This window comes from Branchiostoma belcheri, unplaced genomic scaffold (genome assembly GCF_001625305.1).
Source record: "Branchiostoma belcheri isolate BF01 breed outbred unplaced genomic scaffold, Haploidv18h27 scaffold104, whole genome shotgun sequence".
In the NCBI taxonomy this organism is placed as follows: domain Eukaryota; kingdom Metazoa; phylum Chordata; class Leptocardii; order Amphioxiformes; family Branchiostomatidae; genus Branchiostoma; species Branchiostoma belcheri.
The window spans coordinates 549,306-568,256 of record NW_017802425.1 but is presented as its reverse complement, the minus strand read 5'-3'; the positions used below and the strand labels follow the sequence as shown (position 1 = coordinate 568,256).

The 18,951-nt window shown below is 44.7% G+C and overlaps 3 protein-coding genes across 10 annotated transcripts in view; 2 read left to right on the top strand and 1 right to left on the bottom strand.

Annotated features, from left to right (window-relative positions):
- LOC109476014 (semaphorin-1A-like) overlaps nucleotides 1-5,299 on the top strand; it is a 101,917-nt gene extending 96,618 nt beyond the window's left edge. For 2 of the 3 annotated variants that reach the window (XM_019776996.1, XM_019776986.1), the window contains one exon: nucleotides 2,166-5,299. In XM_019776996.1, coding sequence (XP_019632555.1) covers nucleotides 2,166-2,926 — 761 coding nt within the window. In that variant the 3' untranslated portion in view covers nucleotides 2,927-5,299. Of the gene's footprint in view, nucleotides 1-7; nucleotides 185-2,165 lie in introns of all 3 variants that reach the window. The other variant, XM_019776977.1, reaches the window with a different exon arrangement.
- Nucleotides 5,300-7,721: 2,422 nt separating this feature from the next.
- LOC109476885 (flavin reductase (NADPH)-like) lies at nucleotides 7,722-15,887 on the top strand. Of its 6 annotated transcripts, none has more exons than XM_019777908.1 (8): nucleotides 7,722-7,816; nucleotides 7,971-8,027; nucleotides 8,278-8,326; nucleotides 8,759-8,862; nucleotides 9,180-9,390; nucleotides 14,235-14,405; nucleotides 14,881-14,962; nucleotides 15,402-15,887. In XM_019777908.1, exons 3-8 carry the CDS (start codon nucleotides 8,290-8,292, stop codon nucleotides 15,460-15,462), a joined length of 666 nt encoding a protein of 221 aa, XP_019633467.1. In that variant the 5' UTR covers nucleotides 7,722-7,816; nucleotides 7,971-8,027; nucleotides 8,278-8,289; the 3' UTR covers nucleotides 15,463-15,887. The 6 variants fall into 6 exon arrangements, with proteins under 6 accessions (XP_019633467.1, XP_019633483.1, XP_019633475.1 ...); XM_019777924.1 differs by having other exon boundaries at nucleotides 8,257-8,326; XM_019777916.1 differs by having other exon boundaries at nucleotides 7,726-7,869; nucleotides 8,257-8,326.
- Nucleotides 15,888-15,937: 50 nt separating this feature from the next.
- Nucleotides 15,938-18,951, bottom strand: part of LOC109475824 (neuronal acetylcholine receptor subunit alpha-7-like) — a 16,252-nt gene continuing 13,238 nt past the window's right edge. Inside the window, exons 6-7 of the mRNA XM_019776614.1 lie at nucleotides 18,526-18,635; nucleotides 15,938-18,208 (exon numbers count right to left, since the gene is read on the bottom strand). Coding sequence (XP_019632173.1) covers nucleotides 17,597-18,208; nucleotides 18,526-18,635 — 722 coding nt within the window. The 3' untranslated portion in view covers nucleotides 15,938-17,596. The remainder of the gene's footprint in view (nucleotides 18,209-18,525; nucleotides 18,636-18,951) is intronic.

Sequence of the window (18,951 nt, the reverse complement as noted above, 5' to 3'; positions counted from 1 at the left end):
TGTACAGGCCCCCCGACCACACCCCAGGCCACCCTCCGCACCACCGGCCCTGGGGAGACCACCTCCCCCACCACGTCGCCTGTACCACTCCCCAGTCAGACGGACCCCCCCGGGGTCCAGCTGGGAGAGCCGCCCGAAATGCCCCTGGGCAAAGTCGAGCAGACAGTGGTCAAGCCGCCCCCTGGTAAGGCCCTGTCGTTCTGACCTTCTAACAATGGTGGCAGCAAGATTACTGTGTTGGGTAGAGTTTCTGTCTCTCAGCTCTTCATTTGTGCTCTTTCTTCCACAGACGTGACAAAACAAAGGCGTTCTGTTGGCTCACAACACGATCGTTTGTTCTGTCTGTGTTTGTTCTCTGTTCTGTACGCAGCCAAGATGTTCCAGGCGTTACTGTTTAAGACACTTTTCTTTCCTTTCCTTGTGTGTCGGTTTTGTGAGTGTGTGTCTCCGTGGAAAAGTGCTTGCTGTTGTGCGGTCGATAAAAGTGCCAGCCTCGCTTCACACTAACCAAGCCTCGACAATGGCTAACCCATCTCTCAACACAAACCATTCATGCCATGTAGTGCCCCCCTCCTCTCCGCTACAACCCCCTCCCCCCTTCCGGCATGCCCGTGCCTTGTAACGTCCACCCCTTTCAGTTCCACCCCCCTCCCTTCCCTGCATGATTTTGCCTTGTGGGATCTTGCTTGCTACCATTGTAGAGGAGTTCGACGGGCCATGGCTTGAGTCAATGCATGCATAAATCGGTCCTGAGGGCGTTCGGTTGTTTAACCTGCCATTCCAACGTTCATCTTCACATTTAACCCGTCATGTGCCATGGACATGAGTACATGAGTCATCTGTAGTGGCACTGGGTGGTGGTAATGGGTGGGAAACTGGTGTGACCAACAAACCAGCACACTGAAAACCATCCGTGTCGTCACCTCTAATTTCAGTCATTATTGACTCATTATTCCATATTACCAGTAGCACTAATTTCATATGTTTTGTATGTTGATAACAGTTGCGTTGTATTGTTTAACGTTTGACACATGGTGAATTATTTGGTTGGTGGGTGATTGTAGATCTATACTGTCCAGGCCATGTCTGATTGTATTTAGAATCAACACATGTGTTTACTGGGGGAGGGGGGAATCTGCATGTTTCCCACAACATGGTATGAATTCCTGAATTCCTTTCTGAACAGGTGACTAAATGAAACGTCCTGACTGTTAGTCAACATCCTCTGTCCCGGAGAAAGCTTGATACAGCTTGACTCCAAATGCTAAGTCTCCACCAGACTACAAACACTGAAAAATAGTGAAATAGGGAGAATGATTTGCCAGGAGAGTTTGGGCACAGTGTCATTTATCTGCGCAGTGTTACCCTTACTGCGGGCTCACTCTCCTTGCCAATTATTGACCCTATTTTTGCTGATTTCTACTATCCAGATTCCCTCAGGAAGGCCTGGTGGAGGCTATCAAACGTTCACAAGTATCAGCTGTGAGTCCGAACACCGAATAGTAAAGTAAACAAATGCCAAACATCCCAAGACAAATCCAGGTCCCCTCACCAGACCAGTAAAAGTTTCCGACTGCATCTTGTTGTCACATGGCATACACGTTCCCATGGCAACACTTCCTGAACTTTCCTGGTTTAGAAGGGAGGAAGGACTTTTCTAAAGAAGCAGAAGGTGAAAGAAAAAATTAAAATGAAACAGCAGGTGTCACACTAAATACAATCAGACACCTGTGCAGAAAGGTGAAGCTACAGCTGACCGACTTCATTACCAGTAGACGTGTAGATGATACTACAGAATTTTTCTGTCTTCAGCTTTTTTCTGTTCATCTGAAGCTTGAGCATGAAGCAAATTGCTATTTCAGATCCTTTTCTTGCTGCCTAAACAAAAAGCTTATATCTGTACATTGCAGTAAAGCTGTAGTATGCATACTAAGGAAACATGTATCGTATGATGCACATTCAATGTAGGGTTTTCCCATACAACCGCACCCTATGTCATAGATTTGCTCCCAAGAAATGGGAGTAGTGCTGCTCTGTATAGACACCCAAACCTGATAGCTCTGCTGTGGTGCTTTTTGGTCCGTAGGTGGTGAAACTGCACTACTGTAGGTAATGAAATTGAAAATGCTGCTGTGTCTTATCCTCTGTTTCTGTTTCTTCCCCAGACTTGCATGTGTCGTCCCAGGTTGGTTCTTACCCCGGCGGTTCCCCCACCACCCTCGCCCTGGCCATCGTGTTTTCCGTGATCGGCGGAGTGATACTCGGCGTGCTGGTGACATACTGCGTGGTGTGCCGACAGGGAGGGAAGGATTCCCACGAGAGCCGCACGGTGGTAGAGGTTCCCGCGTCTCCTCCGCGCGAGAAGAATGAGTTCCAGAAGAACGGCTCGCTGAACAACCTGGCTGACACCTGCAACTACATCAACAACACCAAGAAGCAGGACAACTACAAGGTACGCAACGAGAACTTCAACCACAACCAGAACGCCAACGGGTCACCTTCCTCCGTCCCAAACGGCACAATTCCGAATGGTTCCCCCGGGCAGATGGCCTCCATGCACGTGAAAGACTCGGACATCCGCAGAGAGAGTCTGATTGACCGCGAGCGGATGAGTGGGTACACCACACTGGATCGGGACATGACCACCTCCAGGAAGCTGCCGGGCGTCCCCTCTGACACGTCACCGAAACACCGCTACTCCAGGGCACACGGCCCTATCAACCCTAACGAGTACGACATGGGCGAGTTCATCACCCCTCCGAAAGTGCCCAGCAAACAGACTCTGCCCCCCAGGGTGCCGCCCAAGGCCGGGACACTCGGGAGGGATGGCAGGCCCAAGCCCATGGGCCCCAAGCCAGTCCCTCCTCCCAAACCTCCCCAGTTACGGATGCAACAGCACCATCATCACAGACACGCAGACTCGTAGGGGGGTGGACAGGGGGGGGGTGAATGGACAGATTGGACTTGTTTTTACAGAAAAAAATGAAATGAGGAAGAAAAAAAGATGGACTGACGTAGAGTTGAACTCGGAGGTGTACAGGATGGACTGCAGGATGGACTGCAGACCACACGCGTGTGTATGTGTGTGAGAGACGTTCCCGAGCGGACACAATATGGGGCTGCGAGACAGCACCCCAGGATTGCAAGTAGCTCAAATCACTGGCTGGGTCAGGGTTTGTGTAGGGCCATGGTTTTTCTTTGTCGTCTGCTCCACTTAGACAAAGTTCTGCTGCACATCGACATCCGCCATGCCCAATGTGCCGTCAGCAAAGTGACCAGTTTGACTCACTGTGACGTCATCTGCCAGAGGGTTAACGCATGTTGCACTACAGACATAGGCAACATGGTTGCCAAGGTTGACAGACACAGTTCGGGCAGGCCCAACCTTTCTGTATTACCAATAAGTATACATGTAGATGAATCTCCCTTCAGCCGTCGATGTGGACTGAACTCGGTGTCTAAGTGGAGCCATTGGCCAGCTGTGACTGCACACTGCCGTCTTTTTTCCAGTTATGGTTGTGCGACATCATGACACCATTTCATATCCATGTATGGAGATGGGCCGATGTACTAACATGCCTGCCACGGCACTTAAATGTTGTACAGTCATTGAAATGTGTATGTATATACTTATATAATTTTATCACATCTTTGCTATTATGTCACATTTTAATGTTTCTTTCCAATGTAAATATTATGGCTTTAGTTTTGTACCTAGCAATGCAAGTGCCTCAGACTCTGAGGGTCAGAACCCGTATTGTAACACACCGTTTGGTTTGGGTTGAATGTGACGTTTTTCTGTTCCTCAGGAGAGAAGTTAAACTTCATATCCTCCTGCTGCCCAGGAAAAAGGGACCCCGTAGTCTGGTGTTAGATTGACACCCAGAAAACACACCTGATTTTGGGACCATAGTTTATCTGAATATTTTATGGAGTGCTCTCTTTCCTATTCCTACAGACAAAAGTCTGTTTTCCTCATTTCATAGAGAGCAAAAATGGGGAACAAAAACAACAGCCAATTTGGTCTGACTGGTCTGGTGATAGCTTCTTAGGTTGTTTTTGAATTAACCCCAAATATGGTATTTCTGACTACTTCCCATATGGGTAGAACTATCAGTGATATTTCCAACACAAGTAAGACTAGTTACTAATCATGGAAGTTCTGCATGTCCACCAGCAAGAAAGTAACATGTGTTTCTGAGTTTGTACCATGACCGTCCTTCCTCCAACATGACATCCTGTCGACTGTGTTCGACACCGACATTCTTGTTGCTGACACCTTTGTTGCCAGTGACGACTGTACATAGCAAATGCATTTTTGTTGTTTCCCGCCATTGTTGCCAAGGTCTGTCATTTGAGCCACGCTTGCACGTGTGGGAGTGAAGTGTGATGATTTTTCTGGCCCGTAAAAGTAAGTAGAATTCTCCATTAGACCAGCTCAGTAAGGGAGAGACAGACTGACAGTTCCAAACCTCTTACAGGGACAAACATTTGTATCACGTACATGTAACAAAGAATGCTACAGACTTGTGTGTGTCATTTCTCTTACTACACAATTGGGCAATTGTTCCCTCCTGAACAAGGTTGTCCCCAGGTTGTCCTGATGGTTGCACCACCAATTACAGACTGGATTGTCTACCAAGTGGTGAAAAGGTTTTTGCTATTTCTAGGTTGAAAATATGAAAATAACGTCTTTTAGACAACCAGAAGACAGCTTTGCTTCTGGGGTGAAGCTACCCCTGGGGACAACCAACCCCACCCCTGGGGTACAACCCTGCTGCTGAAACATGTCAGAAAACTGAACTCTAGTTACAGATATCTCAGCTGATAGTGACTCCAGGAGGTCTAGACACGTGTGTATGTGGGAATTATTTCTAGCTGCGGGACAAACCATCAGTCTAGGGGTGTATCTAACAATGGAAATACTGTATTTAATAAGATATCGTCCCTAATGAAATGTATAATTAGATTGTCATGAAACATAGAAATGCTTCCCTTTTAAGTGATGGTCTGTCCCGACATGTTTATGCCGTGTCTGGTTGTACAAATCTCGAACTAATCAGAAGTATCAGACGAGTTTTATTTTTGTATGCGAGCATCGGAAGGCTAGCTTAGTCCACTAGAATCACGCTTGTAGGAATAGAGTCCGTACCGCTGGCTGGCTAAGTTACCTGAATACTGCCATGAAAACCGCTGATGCTGTAGAGCCATTCACTGCCGTGAAACCAGGCTTTTCACTGCGGTGGAACTAGGCTTGTCTAGCCGTTCTTTTCTGCTATTAAAAAGTCTGAGTTAATTATCAAGTCTCTGCTTGTTTTTTTGTTCATTGAATAATTATTGAATGAGTTTATTGGTAAGTACTTCCGAAATACTACCTTATGACATTTTGCTCTCTATATAATATTGTTGGTAAAAGTGCTGGTTGTCAGAGAGTGGGACAAGTGATGTAGGAATGTAATGATCCATTCCCTCCACTCAGCCACACAAGCCTGCTGTACAACTCTCGGTCACACTTATTAATGGTGCTGTCCTTGGTGCTGAACTCGTGGACCAGCTGAAGATCCCAAATTTCCTTGGACAGGCTAACTCCACTCTAGTCTCTGACAGACCTTAACTAGAGTAGGAACTATGTAGGTGTAGTAAAATGTCATAATAGCTTCAATGTATTCCTTAAATGGATTCATTGTGAGAGATAACGAGGACGCATAACTGGCAAACCACCTTAACGCGTAACACACCCGTTTTTTTAGACCATGTAGGCATTATATTTATCCCTCCTGGGAATTCAAACCCAGAACCTTTGGATTCTAAGTTACCAAACCTAATTACTTCCCAATTAGGGAAGGACGAGTGTAAAAAGTAATACAAAAGAGAAGACGACTGACAACCAGAATGTGGTGGCAACTGCAAATCTATTCAACCTACGAACAATAAACATAAACCTTAACGCAAGAAGGAATAGGGCTTCAGAAGAATTTCACATGATTTTCTTTAATTGGTTGGAGTTACAGGTGTGACTGGATTTAGTTACAGGCATGACTGGAGTTACGTGTATGACTGCAGTGATGTTGTACATGTGTATGTCGTGGCGTACAGGGTTCTTTGTGTATGACATTGTGTGTGTGACTGACATAAGACCGACAGTTTTGCGATGTACTTTTGCTTTGTCAAATTGTGACGAGCTTGAACGTTGTAACATATTTCAAATGGCTGGATAGGTATTTCTAGAATTGCTCATATCATATACACGTATGCAGCTAGCTCGCTGCAAGCATTCTGCATTCTACAAGCATTCTACATCTCTGAAGTAGCTTGCTTATGTGATCACAAAAAAAATACAAATGTAATGTTATAACATACTTCAAATAAGCTGAGTACTCACATGTATTCACCTCTACATGTGGCCTAGACCCATACATTGTTACTATTAATAATGATTAACTAAGTAACATCTTGAGTAACCATCGTCCTTATCAGGTCAGTAACCAGCATCTCAGCCATCAAGTTTGTTGATACAGTTTTTCTACCGTTCATTAGGTAAAGTCTACCGTTTCGAAGGTAACTAAACCAGAGACGAGGTGTTGTGTGGTAGTACTCTTGGTACTCCTCCAGCCGTACAAACTCGTCCGTTGGAAAACTCCCGTCGCGAAGCACCCACGCGGTTTTCAGCTCATACTGGTTACTAATCATAATAACAAATTACAAATAGCCATTTTTGTTCATAAAATCGTTCATAATACCAATAGTTAACCAGATCAATTCACACTTTTTTTTACATTCAACTCAGACATTCACCAGCACAATACGAGACAACATAACCAATTAAGGCCGATCAAGACTAAATCCACACAAAAACAATTCTCAATAGCGTATAGAGGCCCCATCGTCTGGAACAAGTTAAGCCAACTGTTACAAAACTGCCAGTCAACTCCTCGATCCTGTATTTAAAAAACTTCTCAAAAACTTTTTCTTACAAAACCCCAGTACAACTACAATTTGATTTGTTTGTTTTCCTTGTTATTGTTAATATTTTGTTTTAATCGTTAATTCTTACGTTAATTATTTATTCAGTTTAATCTGTAACAGCTACCTGAATTACAGGTATAAGACTTTTGTTTAATTTCGTTTTAGTTAGTTTATACACTTCAGTTATTATTTCTGTGTCTTGATTTCGTTTAATTAATCATTGTTTAATTATTTCATTGTTTAATTTTGATGTTTAATTTAAATATGTTTTGTCATAAGTTATCTTTGCTTGGGGTAGGCCTCTAGAAAAACCACCCAGGTTTCTGGCCTACCCCGCACATTCTTTAATTATTATTATTTGATTGTGTAATTGTTTTTGATATACGTGCAAATGGTAAATAAACAATAAACAATAAACTTATCACCCTGATGACTTCTTTATAACCTGGGTTCTGCTTCACTAATCCGTCCGATGATGAAGTTGAGAGAACATCTTGCATGTTGCCGGATTCTTGAAAGGAAGTCACTTCCTCAGCCATGGGTCTTATCTCTTGTGTGTCTGGCAAGCAGGCCAGCATAAGTACGAGTAGTCTGCCAGCCGATTGCACAACTCTGCTGTATAGGCACTAAAGATCACGAAACCGCTGTACTGTGACCTCAACTAAAGGAGTTTAATCATAGTAAGAACAGTTTGGTGGCCCCTTCAACGTAGGTGGACAAGAAAGGCAAGACACTAATCTTTCAACTTTCACCTCTGACCTGGACCAAACTTGCCCAACCAGGTCCGCTGAAGAGGTGCTGTGGCAGACGCCTTCAGTTTTCCACGGGATGTGACTAGAAGAGACTAAATGTGACAACACTTTCCGTGACTACAAGACTGATCCCTCGCTTGTATTTATATAGGTAAACTGAGTTCCGTTTTCAAAGAGATAGACAGGACTGTCTTAGAATTGATTAAGAATCTTTAACAATGATCAATTCCACTTTTAACGTCTTTCATACAGGCACATGCTGTACATGGCCATCTTCAGATGAGTCAAACAACTGCTCGGGAGTATTCAGTAAGTTTACAAAAAATACCTTGGTTTTGTTATAACGTTACCTTTATTAATGTAATTGTCAACAATCCGCGAAACTTAATACACCTAAGCTCCTGTACCTGACAAGAATGGCGATAAGATTGGCTTGTTTACAATCCGCAGGTGGTTGTTGATAATCCGCAGGTGTTAAGTTTACAATCCGCAGATGTTCGTTTACAAATCGGCACAGGCGTTTGTTTACAATCCGCAGATGTTTGTTTGTAATCCGTAGGTGTAGGACAACATGTTTCTGGCGGTGCTGGGTGCGTCTGGGCAGACAGGTAAGTTATTATATCGACCTAAGGTTGTTTTCGGTGGATGAAGTGTAACAGGTGGGCCAGTGTTGTCTGGTGAAGTCTAGTTAGTTGGGAGTTGACCACGCACATACTACATTTGTACTAGTCATAAGTTGCATACTATTAAAGTTGGAGGGAAGAGCGGAGGTATAAAACGGAGTAGCTTTAGCGTTCGCGATCTGATTTCTGGCTATGTTCCTGAGGTACGCTTAAGATTCACACATTTTTGTCCACTGGCTGCATATATATTGCGGTGTAGCTGAAACGTCGATGGAGGTTAGACGCTAGAAAACAGTTACTGTATAGCAACTGGATAGATTTTGAAAACTGCAAGCTGTTTCAAGTAGCACCCGCTACTTTTCGTAATTGAAATGTAATCAGCCCCTCCCTTGAGGTAACCGCGCCCTCCCATCCCAGGCGTCCACCTGGTGCAGCGGGCCCTGGATAAGAAGCACCGGGTCCTGGCGCTGGTCCGGGACACGGACAAGATGAACGGCCTGGTGCGGGACGACAGCCTGGAGGTAGGGCAATTCACGACAGGGGGCGCTGCTCATGATTTCCTTTGGTGATAGTCAAAACCGGTGACCGCCTATACATACATAAGGACCACCTGACCAATATGACCACTTGCACTAAGGAACCTGATTATGGTGACCACCTGTCCACATAGACCAATTTTATTGGCCCCTTAATAGCCAAAACGATAATAATCTTCACAATACATGTATCTGAGGTTGCCCTTCCAACTGTCCTTTATATATCAGCAAATGTATCAGTTGTGGGGATGCCGCTGGTTGGTTTGGCAGGTTGTTCAAGTTGGCCAAATTTGGTTTCACAGGTTGTCCAAGTTGACGTCATGTCGGAAGATTCCATTGCGGCGCAGCTGGAGGGGAGGGAATTGGACGTGGTGATTTCCTGTCTGGGCCGGACGGACCGGAAATCACGTGAGCCCAGCACGTTTCACAGCGACTCCATGCGGGAGGTAGTGGGAGCAATGAGGAGGGCAAAGGTCAAGCGACTGGTCTGTGTGTCCTGCTGGTGGACTGTCAGTAAGTTTCCTTCTCCGTCTCTTCGTGTTCTAAAACGATGTCATGATTATCATCCCCAATTGAAGCCGTGCACCTAAAATTCTGCCCAAATCTTCTTGTAACCTTGCTGTGATGGCTGAATTAGGGAGATATCCCATGAGGTTAGAAGCGTCACTCAACGCCGTCACTCAACACTACCTCAGAATACGCCAGAACTTGCCAGCTGACAGTCTCTCTGCAGACGCCCTTTTGTGCCAATTTGATTTAGATGCGGTAGGTGCCAAATGCTGGGCTGCTGGTGTTCGTAAGACACTAGAGGAAAGCGGTTTTGCCTATGTTTGGCATTCGTCCTTGTCTTCTACCTTCAATTTGCCCCAAATTAAATCTTCCATCAACCAACGTCTTAAGGACATGTATCTCCAATCTTTTATATCAGAAATGCGGAACAACAACAAATTACGGACATACAGATTATTAAAAAATACTTACCACGAGGAAAATTATCTGAAAATTACAAACATTCGACACAGAACAGCCTTCACAAAACTCCGGATAAGTTCACACAAACTCCACATAGAAAAAGGCAGACACAACCGCATTCCTCTAGAGCAAAGGATTTGCCAATTTTGCGATTTAAATAAGATTGAGGATGAGTATCATTTCGTAGTCAATTGTACGTTATATAGTAATGAGAGAGATTCCCTATATTCTTATATAATAGATAAGTTCCCCAGCTTTGCACATTTAAATGAATCAGAAAAATTCCTATTTCTTATGGAACTTGACAAACCATGTATCACTAATTCTATATGCTCGTACATCTATAACTGTGTCAAGAAGCGAGAAGAAGTCGAACAATGTAAATAGTAGATCACATTAGTATGTATAGTTTAAGTATCACTGCTGTATCCATTTCCTTGTCTATCCATGACCTGTACTTAGCTTGTTAGAGCACAAACGTACAATAAAGGTCTTTCATTCATTATCCAGTCGAGAACTCGTCTGTAGTCGACAGCGATTCTTTTCTCAGTTTTGATGACCTGTTACCCAGTGTACCTGTTAAATCGAAATGTAAAGGGCTCTTATTTGCACACCAAAATATACGGAGTCTTGTAAGGAAGAAACCCCAGCTAGAGTCATTCCTAGACTGCAGTAAAACTGACGTTTTCGCTGTGACTGAGACTATGCTGGATGACAGTATCACCGATGCTCTTATCTCTATTGACACATACAATGTACTTAGAAATGATCGTGGAAGTCGGCATGGAGGCGGCGTAGCTCTCTACATTTCGAACAAAATTCCATTTAAAGCTCGTCCTGATTTGGAGATCCCAGGCCTTGAGGCTGTATGGGCTGAACTCATCCCACCCTCCCGTAAGAAAATATTAATCAGTAGTATGTACCGCCCTCCATCCGATGACCATCAATTTTTCGACAAATTTGATGAATGCATGAATAAAGTTAGTGACGAGGATAAGGAAGTTATAGTGATGGGTGACCTGAATTGTGACTGGTCAACTACTGACAACTCAGGTCCAATAGGTAAACTAAGATTTTCATGTGCACTGTACCAGATGGACAACATCATATCCTCACCAACTAGAGTCACTGACACCTCCAGCACCTCAATAGACGTCATCTTAACAAATGACAAAACACACCTGCACAATCAGGGGACCTACGAGGGGGGGTTTAGCGATCATGCCATGATCTATACTTACCATAGAAGCAAGGGTCCTAGGTCACAATCCACAGTCATGAGCAGGAGGGTTTATAAATCTTTCAATGAAGAGAAATTTAGACATGATCTAGCACAGGTACCCTGGAACACCATAGACACTTTACCAACCATTAACGAACAACTAGAAGTATGGGAGGACTTTGTTAGTGGTGTTGCCAATACTCACGCTCCCATTAAGAAAGTAAAGATTAGAGGTACACCTGCACCCTGGCTGACTAAAGACCTACGCCACCTTATTGGCCTTAGAGACCACATGTACCGACAAGCGAAACGTTCTGGTAATAGTGAGGACTTTACCAGCTACAAGACAATGAAAAACAGAGTTAACTATTTGTGCCGGATTGCTAAAAAGGATCATGCTGCTCAATCGATAATCCAGGGGGCTGAGGAGGGTCAGACGGGGATTTGGAAGGCCATTCGTAAATTGCTTCCCAGCAAGTCACCAAACACTATCACTTGCCTAGAATATGAGGGCCAGAGTACCTCTGATAAGCAAGGAATGACTGGGATACTCAACACTTTCTTCCATAAAGTCATAGAGGACTTGTACGAGTCCCTCTCAGTGACACTTTCACCTTTCTCACCCGTCCAGTTTGTTGAGAAAGCAACCAGCACTTTCGCCTTCTCACCAATCACAGTTGAATTTGTCACAGAACAACTGTCACAAGTCAAGTTGAAGAAGGCCACTGGCTTAGACAACATTGACAACAGGTTGCTAAAAGTGGGGGCACAGATTCTTGCCCCGTCTCTTACTAAGCTGTTTAATAAATCACTCGACACTGGCGAATTCCCGACAAAGTGGAAGCAAGCAAAAATCACGCCCATCTATAAGAAGGGGGACAAGACCAGCCCCAGTAACTACCGCCCCGTGTCCATACTTCCTGCAATTTCTAAGATACTAGAAAGAGCAGTACATAACCAACTCTATGACTACCTCAACAAAAATAGACTTTTGACACAGTCTCAATCTGGCTTTAGAAAGACCCACTCATGTGAGACTGCACTACACTCAGTCGTTGAGGATTGGATCGGTTCAATGGACAGAATGCAACAAACAGGTGTCATTTTCTGTGACTTGTCACGGGCTTTCGATACACTCGATCATAATATTTTGTTGCTTAAACTTAAACTATATGGTATAAACAAAATGTCTTGCAAATGGTTCAGGTCTTACCTGACAGGTAGGTCTCAGCGTACATGCCTTGAGGCGGTACTGTCCAAACCTTCACCAGTAACTTGTGGCGTACCTCAAGGGTCTATCCTTGGCCCACTTCTTTTTATCTTATATATCAACGACTTGCCAAACTGTATTCAGCTATGCAAGATAGCGATGTATGCAGATGATACTATCATATATTTTGCACACCGGAATGTACAGACAATAATGCAGACAATTCAGAGTGACTCAGTTCGGCTTGTGCACTGGTTCACTGCAAACAAACTCTCACTTAACCCCTCAAAATGCAAATCTATGCTTGTGGGGACACATAGGGCCAAAGCCGCCACAAGAAGTCACCTTCACCTCACATTATCAGGCACAGAGCTAGACCAGGTGAATACTTTTAAGTATCTAGGGGTCTTTTTAAATAGCTCGTTACTATGGAACGACCACATCTCGCATGTTACTAAAAAATTGTCTCAGACAATTGGCATCATGAAGTCTTTGAAACCATTTATTAACACAGAAGCTTTGCTGACAATATACACATCACTGTTCCTCCCCCACTTACAATACTGCAGTACTGTCTGGGATCAAGGTAGCAAGGAATGTATAGACAAACTTCAGAAACTACAGAACAGGGCAGGAAGGGTGATACTGGGGTGCAATCGCTACACACCTATCGACACTATACTGCACAATCTAGGTTGGACACCTGTGATTGAATTACACAAGAGGAACAAAGCAGTGCTTGTATTCAAGGCTCTGAATGGCTTGTCCCCTCCTCACATCTCGGATCTCTTCACACAGCTCAGGGAAGTTCACTCATACAATACACGCTTAAGAGCACAGGGGGGACTACAACTGCCTAAGGCTCATCTACAATACAAAAGAATCCTTGTCCAGTACTGGTGCAGCTCTTTGGAACGCTCTCCCATCTACATTGAAAACAGCAGCTTCCGTCGCCTCGTTTAAGCGTTTGTATAACCAGAATGTTCTCGCAACATAGTAACCGTTACTTTTTGTTTGTAACATTGATATGCAAATTTCCATTACCTTCTTTATTTATTTCATTTGTTGCATTTTATTCGCTTGTTTCATATAAGTTATTAGTTTACCGTATGATTTTGAAGCACTTTACCAATATGTTATTTTTGCAATTAAGCTAATTGTACCTTTGTTTTCCTGTTTGTTATTTTAAGCTAATAAGTATTTTTGTAAATGTATATGTCCGCAGGGAACATTGAAAAACGCCCTTGCGGCGACATGTTTACCCTGGGTAAATAAAATAAAATGAAATAAATGAAAATGAAACATCCCACGCGCCTTGTTCGTACCTGGTTGTCATAAAGATGTTTAATACTAGTACTGCGTTGTTCAGATAGTCTACTACATATGCTAGGTAGGTAATCCATGGTGCGTTGTAACACAAGGAAGTTTAAATCTCATTGGTTGTAGTAAAGTTGCAGTGATGCGGTATAGCCCCTTGTGGCCCCGCTGTAGTGTTAAGATGTAACCGATGAAGTGCTGCTGCTGATAAGGCCATGTTGATTTGATTATATGAATGACATCCTCTGGGAACCCCAAAACAATTGCGAGCGTGCGAATAAAAAAAAACGTTTGGCAAAAAAGTTAACTTCGACATTATAAAATCTACGTGGTTATAAAGGTTGAACAAATGACTAAACACACAGAGTATGGTATGGCGAATAATAATGGCTCTTCATTTTCATTTCTTCGCATTTTCATATTTTCCTGAGTTCCTTTCGGCATTCTAACACATGAGTATGGTTTTCGAAAACTTTTTTTTCAACATACGACATATAGTCGCTCATTTTGTACGATTTACAGTATGGTCGAAAACTTTTTAAAATTTTTTTAATCTAGCATGGCCTAAGTTGTAACCGTTGTGGTGCTAAGCTGTAACCGCTGTAGTTCTGTAACCGCTGTTGTTGCATGTGTCAGGTTGGCCGCAGGACGGGCGCCCCTGGTGGTACCGCTGGTTCGTCCAGAGCGGCTGGAGCGCCACTCACGAGGATCTGGCGGAGATGGAAGAGTTCATCACCATGTCCTGCACAGACATCAACTACACCATCGTCAAACCGCCCATCTTCCTCACGGACGGGCCAATGGACAGTACGTGCAGAACGTTTCCTGGCGCAATAAATGTTTCAAACCTCGAACATTTGTGACCAGCGTATTAATGACAAACACGAGCACGATCGCAACAGACACCATGACCCAATGAACGATGCCGTTGGACATAAAAAGATACAGACGAATGTTTCAGCAAATTTCACGGCCTCCTTCTGTTTGACTGCGGCCCACCTTTGGACTTTTAAACCTCCACTAGCCCTCCATGGCAGTTCACTGAAGGCTGGCGGGCCCTAATCTCCTTATTTACTCTTGAAGTGATCCTGCTCCTTCCTATAACATACATCTTCTTATAAAACATTTAGACATGTTTCCCTACAGCCAGTTTAAGTTAACTGTAACTGTAACATTAACAGCCAGTTTAAGTTAACTGTAACTGTAACTATTACAGATAATTTAACACATTATCTGTAACATCAAAACATACAGACCGCAAGGTGTTTTCTTTATTTTCCAGCCCGTGAACTGAAGGCGGCCCAGTTGGAGCAGGTTCCCTTCTCCGGCTTTCGACCGAGTCTGTCCAGAGCCAACTTAGCTAGGTAAGCGCCAGCCTGAACTGAAGCAGGGCAGGTAAACCGCTAACTTGACTTGACTATGCAATTAATCCGCAAGGGGGCGTGAGGAGGACGCAAAGGGTGCTTGAAATTACTAGCACCTTTGCGAGATTGACGACCAGGCTTGAATTGAAGCAACCACCATGCGTGTGTCGCGGGAGCATCTGATTGGATGGCGACTTACCAGAATGACGGTTTACCAGAGTCCGTACTTGACCGTTTATTGGTGCGTTTGGTTATACTCAGTGTCAACGGCCTATACTCAGTGTCAACGTAGTTACAAGGATGAGATGTTATGTGATCAGAGAGATTTTGTCATGAACTTAAGGTCTTATCCTATGAAGCAAATCCAATGTCAAAGTGAACTTTTGAACCGGTTCAACGTGCAGGAACCGATCTTAACTCAGTTCTGTTTTTTCCTCAGATTCCTCCTTTTCATCCTCGGCACTACCAAGTGGAACAGTAGAAAAGTCGCAGTCCTGTGAAGCTGAACGGAGGAGGTGTTTTTCTTTAATTCACCGTTAATCCTAATCGGCTCGGTGTAATCCAACGTTAGGCGTTGTCGGTGAATCATGCTTGTAGCGTAATTGTCGCTTTAATTCGAAGTAGCACGTTATTTGGTATTCTGAATCCGTGGTCAAGCATATAGCGTCAAATAGTTTGTTTTACGGAATCGAACGCCAGAATATGCTCCCCCATGCAGACCCACACTTCGTATTTACTGACCCTCACCTCTGTGATTATTGATGATATTGTCTTGACGATAAATAGTGCGTTCGTTTGTTTTAGTTGATGTCAAATATCTGCATTCTACATCCTGTAGGCAGCAGGGCAAACCCTTCAGCTAACGGCTGGATAGTTGGGCAGCTGTGTCCTATGCTGGGGCCAAGTCAATAAATAAATGCAAATTAAACTGAATTATGTTTTATTACATGCTTGTTGTGATGGACGACAGGCCTCTTGACCGTAATGGTAGAATGGCCTTCAATATTTGCCTTATTTATTTTACAAAATGGCTTGTGAGGTTTAGATGCTACACAAAGACATGGTTGGCTTACGTGTACTTGTCAACTATGTAATTGTTTATTTTCTATTCCGAGCTTTTCTTCTATTATGCCTCTACAAAAGAGCCAACACACAACAAAAAGCAGGAGTGACCCGGCGATCCGTAGCGAAGCCGCATTGCACTAGATACTTGAAAAAGCAGTGCTTCACCTCAGTTTAGGATGGCGAAAGATGTCTCTGCTCAATGTAGACTGTCCTCTAGCGGTTCGCATACGAAATGAAAGCGGGTCAGCGTGGGTATAAGCCCGCGTTCTTTCAACTCGTTATAGATGATAATTCCCTGCTGTTTAAACTCTGCTCACCAACCGAGCAGGGATTGTGCATACTTTATTGCATATCTATGACAAATATCACATTTCCCGTGTACATGCTGCTAAAATGAAAGCTGACTTGTAAAAGAAAATGTTACGTCATATTTCAAAGTTAACGCTGAATACGTACAAACATTTTCGCTATATGCTGAGTTGCATTAGAACTGCTACTGGGCTAAGCGGTCCTTAGGGCGTGCCAGTGGAGCCATGGCCCACTGTTTAATGTTCATTTGCACGGTGAAGTGAATAGGCATGTATTGTACACTCTGGTGTATATACGGTAAATATCGCCCGTTCTTGTCACTGCCAACTCTCCGTGCACAACAGTAGGTGTTGAACATTCATACGCTTATCTTACATGACGTCATCACTGGGAGCACATGCGACAAAGGTTACAGAACACCGCGTATACAGGTTACTGATATGCCAGAGAGACCTATGGATTGTGACGATTACATTCAGATAAAGCTGATATCTTGTAGCTAGTGTGTAGAAGATCCAGTTCTTAGCGACAGTCTATGAGTTCGTTAAGTCGTTGCCTGCTGTGTTGCTGACAGTGGTTCAGTAGTGTACATACAAGGTCCAAGGATATGGCGTGCAGCAGAAATGACTGGTCACTTGCGAACTGTGTCCTCTGTGGAACGACGGTACATTTTTCTCCACGATTAGTTGTATTTTATGATCACCAACAGTTAAAAGCATATCCACAGTTTCCACAACACAAGTCCTTTACTAAATCTGCTTGTTTTTGGTAATACACACATATTTGGCACTATCGCGTTCCTGTGTATCTATTCATTTTGGGGGCCACATGGAGACGGTGACATGGACACGGTAACGTCACGTGAAGACAGCAGTACAGACACAGGACACAATTTCCGCTTTTGTCCTACTATAGAATTTATCTCCATATATGTTGTTTTCATTCGCTCTTACAAGTCATGTTAGAGGGCTCTGTGTGTGCATCTCACATGGCACGTCGAGTTCCGATGATACTTTGGTTGGCAGTCTGACATGAGCAAAGACGAGTCAGCAGTCGCGATTCGAATATCACATCTAGATCTGGAATGATAGTGTTTTGGAAAGACGCTGATTGGCTGTGTAGCAGGTGTGTGGATGGCGCGTTCATATTCCACAGGTGTCAAGAGACGTTCAGAACAGACACGAACAAACATCACTAGGACACGAAAGCAGCTGGCCGCAGCTGTGCAGGACTCCGTAGTGCCGGTACCGCCCTGCTGCCTCAGACCGCTCCCTTCCCCGCCAGCCCCACGAAGAAGTCCCGGACCTGCTGCAGGATGTGGGGCGCCGACATTAGGATGGTTCCGGTCGTCACCAGCGTGAAGACGGCGAAGATCCACAGACACAGGCGGTCCACCGTCATGGCGGCGTATCTCCACTCGTTCGACATCTTGTCGTCCTCGGCCTTGTCGCGGAAGTGGTTGGTGATGTAGCGGAGCTCCTTCAGGATGAGCTGGCCTTCGGCGGACGTCCTTGGGGCGGCGCGGTTGCAGTGCAAGGCGGAGTCGTCGGAGGAGCTGACGGGGATGTTGAAGCCGGAGGCCGGCAGGGCGGCGGGGAAGGTCCGGGGCAGCCGCGGGGACAGGTCGTTACTCAGGCCGGGAGGGAAGTCGTGCCCCGCCTGGAGCGGGAAGTCGTGCCCGACCTCGCGACGCTCCATGGACGCCAGTAGGTTGTGAGAAGACAGCTCTTCCATCGTCTTAAAGGAGTTCATGCTGATGTTGTCAGTTCTCAGAGTGTCCCGGCTCCGGTCCCGGCCGTCCTCTGACTTCTCTTCCCGGCGGGTCGGCATGCACAGCAGGCGGGGCAGCCACTCCAGAAGCACCTTCCTCGTCTGCAAACAAATAAACAAACAAAGAAAGAAAACAAACAAACAAACACACACACACAAACAAACGTGAGCGAGGCCAAGTCATCCTAAGTAAGTGCGAAATCAGGCTCGGGAACGGCTTATATGACAACAACAAAAGAATACAGAAATGGTTGTTTTAGGGTAAAGAACCTTTCAGCTAGCTCAGAACACCCTTGTCATTTGAACCAGAATCTTTCATTTGAAACACTTGTGTGGAGCACGGAGGCAAATTGTCCCTTCATAGTAGGCCCGAGTAGATTGCAGGTGGGACGGACAAAACAAAACGTAAGTTCACGTACCGCGCGGGACATCCGGCTGGTCTCTGGTGAGCGGTGGTGGAAGTTCAAGGTCAGGACAGTCAGGACCACAGACCCCGCTACCATGCACAGCGTCGTGGCGAAGTATTTACCTGATTAGTACAATACAACAAAGTCAGGACCCCATACGCCGCCACCATGCACAACTTCTCACCATTCACAACTTTTAGACAGACAGCCATTCACAACTTCTAGACAGGCAGACAGACGGACGGACAGACAGACTGACGCACATCCCCGAAAACATAACCTTCTTGGCGAATCGGATAAATGGAGGATAAAGCAGCAACGTGCAACTCCAGGTAACCGTCATTATAATAAAAGTATACTTGCTGATTGTAGGAGGGCGTCTCCTTGCGATTTCTAACTGAACATCATCATTACGTTGAGCTCTCAGGCACGAATAGT

Bases quoted from the DNA above. Each gene is read 5' to 3' on its own strand.
- LOC109476885 (XM_019777908.1), top strand. From the start codon at position 8,290: ATGTTTCTGGCGGTGCTGGGTGCGTCTGGGCAGACAG. The intron at 8,327-8,758 runs GTAAGTTATTAT...CTCCCATCCCAG, and splicing joins GGGTGCGTCTGGGCAGACAG to GCGTCCACCTGGTGCAGCGG. The intron at 14,963-15,401 runs GTAAGCGCCAGC...TTTTTTCCTCAG, and splicing joins TCCAGAGCCAACTTAGCTAG to ATTCCTCCTTTTCATCCTCG.